This window comes from Microtus ochrogaster, linkage group LG7_11 (genome assembly GCF_000317375.1).
Source record: "Microtus ochrogaster isolate Prairie Vole_2 linkage group LG7_11, MicOch1.0, whole genome shotgun sequence".
NCBI classification, from domain to species: domain Eukaryota; kingdom Metazoa; phylum Chordata; class Mammalia; order Rodentia; family Cricetidae; genus Microtus; species Microtus ochrogaster.
This window is the reverse complement of record NC_022032.1, coordinates 3749581-3750472: the sequence shown is the minus strand read 5'-3', so window position 1 is coordinate 3750472 and position 892 is coordinate 3749581. Positions and strand designations below refer to the sequence as shown.

Below are 892 nucleotides of genomic sequence, written 5' to 3'. Positions count from 1 at the left end.
CCGCCTCCGCCCGGCCGCGCGCCCCGCGCCCCGGCCGCCCCAGCACGCCAGTTACCTACTTGTGGAAGGAGACAGGCTTGTCCTTATCGTAGCGGTTCTTGCAGCCGTAGGCGGAACAGGACTGCACCATCCTTCCGGGCCTCCACACTGCCCTTCTGCCTGGGAGGCAGGTGAAGGGGGCTCTCGGTGTCGCCGCGCTCGGCTTTGACACGCTCGCTGCTCTCGGTGGCTTTGGTCAGCAGTTATAGCGAAGATCGCCTCACTGGGGGGCGGGGGAGGGGGTGACTACTCTGGCCGTTGTGTTGTTTGCTTTAGCAGAAAGACCACAGCTCTCGCCCGTCTCCCATCTTCAAGATGGCGGAGGCAGCTTCAACCTCACCTCTCGCGAGGAGTTCGCTCGTTGTCGCTGATTAGCCGAAGGTAACGTTCCCAGGGAAGCCGACCATTGGCTGAGGCCAGGCGAGGCTCTGGGGCGTGGTCACCAGTGCGGAAGTGGGTGGGCCCGCTGCGCTCTGGCCGGAAGAAAGGGTGTTTGGGAGCCACGCTGAAAAAGCTGGTGGTGTAGTAGTCGGTGTGGTTGATTTGTTCGTCTTTTTCTGCTGTAGCCTGGTAAAGAGCGGCAGATTGGGTCCGGAAGCCTAAAGGAAACGTGGAAAAGCGCTAGTTCCTGGTAACACGTATTTTTTTTTTTAAAGCGCGGCCGCGGAGGTGTAGTTTGTACAAACCTGGGGGCCGGTTTCTAGTAGGGAACCCGGACAAACGCACATTCCGTCTCAGTTGAAAAAGCAAAAGCACTTCTGAACGCTGTTACTGTCGTGTCGTGTGCTGTGCTGAAAATTGCGAGCTGCTGCAGCGATTCTTCATGCTGGAGAGAGGTTTTACATCCTTGCCC

The 892-nt window shown here is 58.5% G+C and overlaps 2 protein-coding genes across 2 annotated transcripts in view; both read right to left on the bottom strand.

Moving 5' to 3' along the window:
- The window catches only part of Thap1 (THAP domain containing 1), a 6011-nt gene extending 5128 nt beyond the window's left edge, over nt 1–883 (bottom strand). The window contains exon 1 of the mRNA XM_005362471.2: nt 60–883. Within this exon, the coding sequence (XP_005362528.1) occupies nt 60–130 (71 nt within the window). The 5' untranslated portion in view covers nt 131–883. The remainder of the gene's footprint in view (nt 1–59) is intronic.
- Nucleotides 376–892, bottom strand: part of Rnf170 (ring finger protein 170) — a 37743-nt gene continuing 37226 nt past the window's right edge. Inside the window, exon 7 of the mRNA XM_026786858.1 lies at nt 376–638. Coding sequence (XP_026642659.1) covers nt 376–638 — 263 coding nt within the window. The remainder of the gene's footprint in view (nt 639–892) is intronic.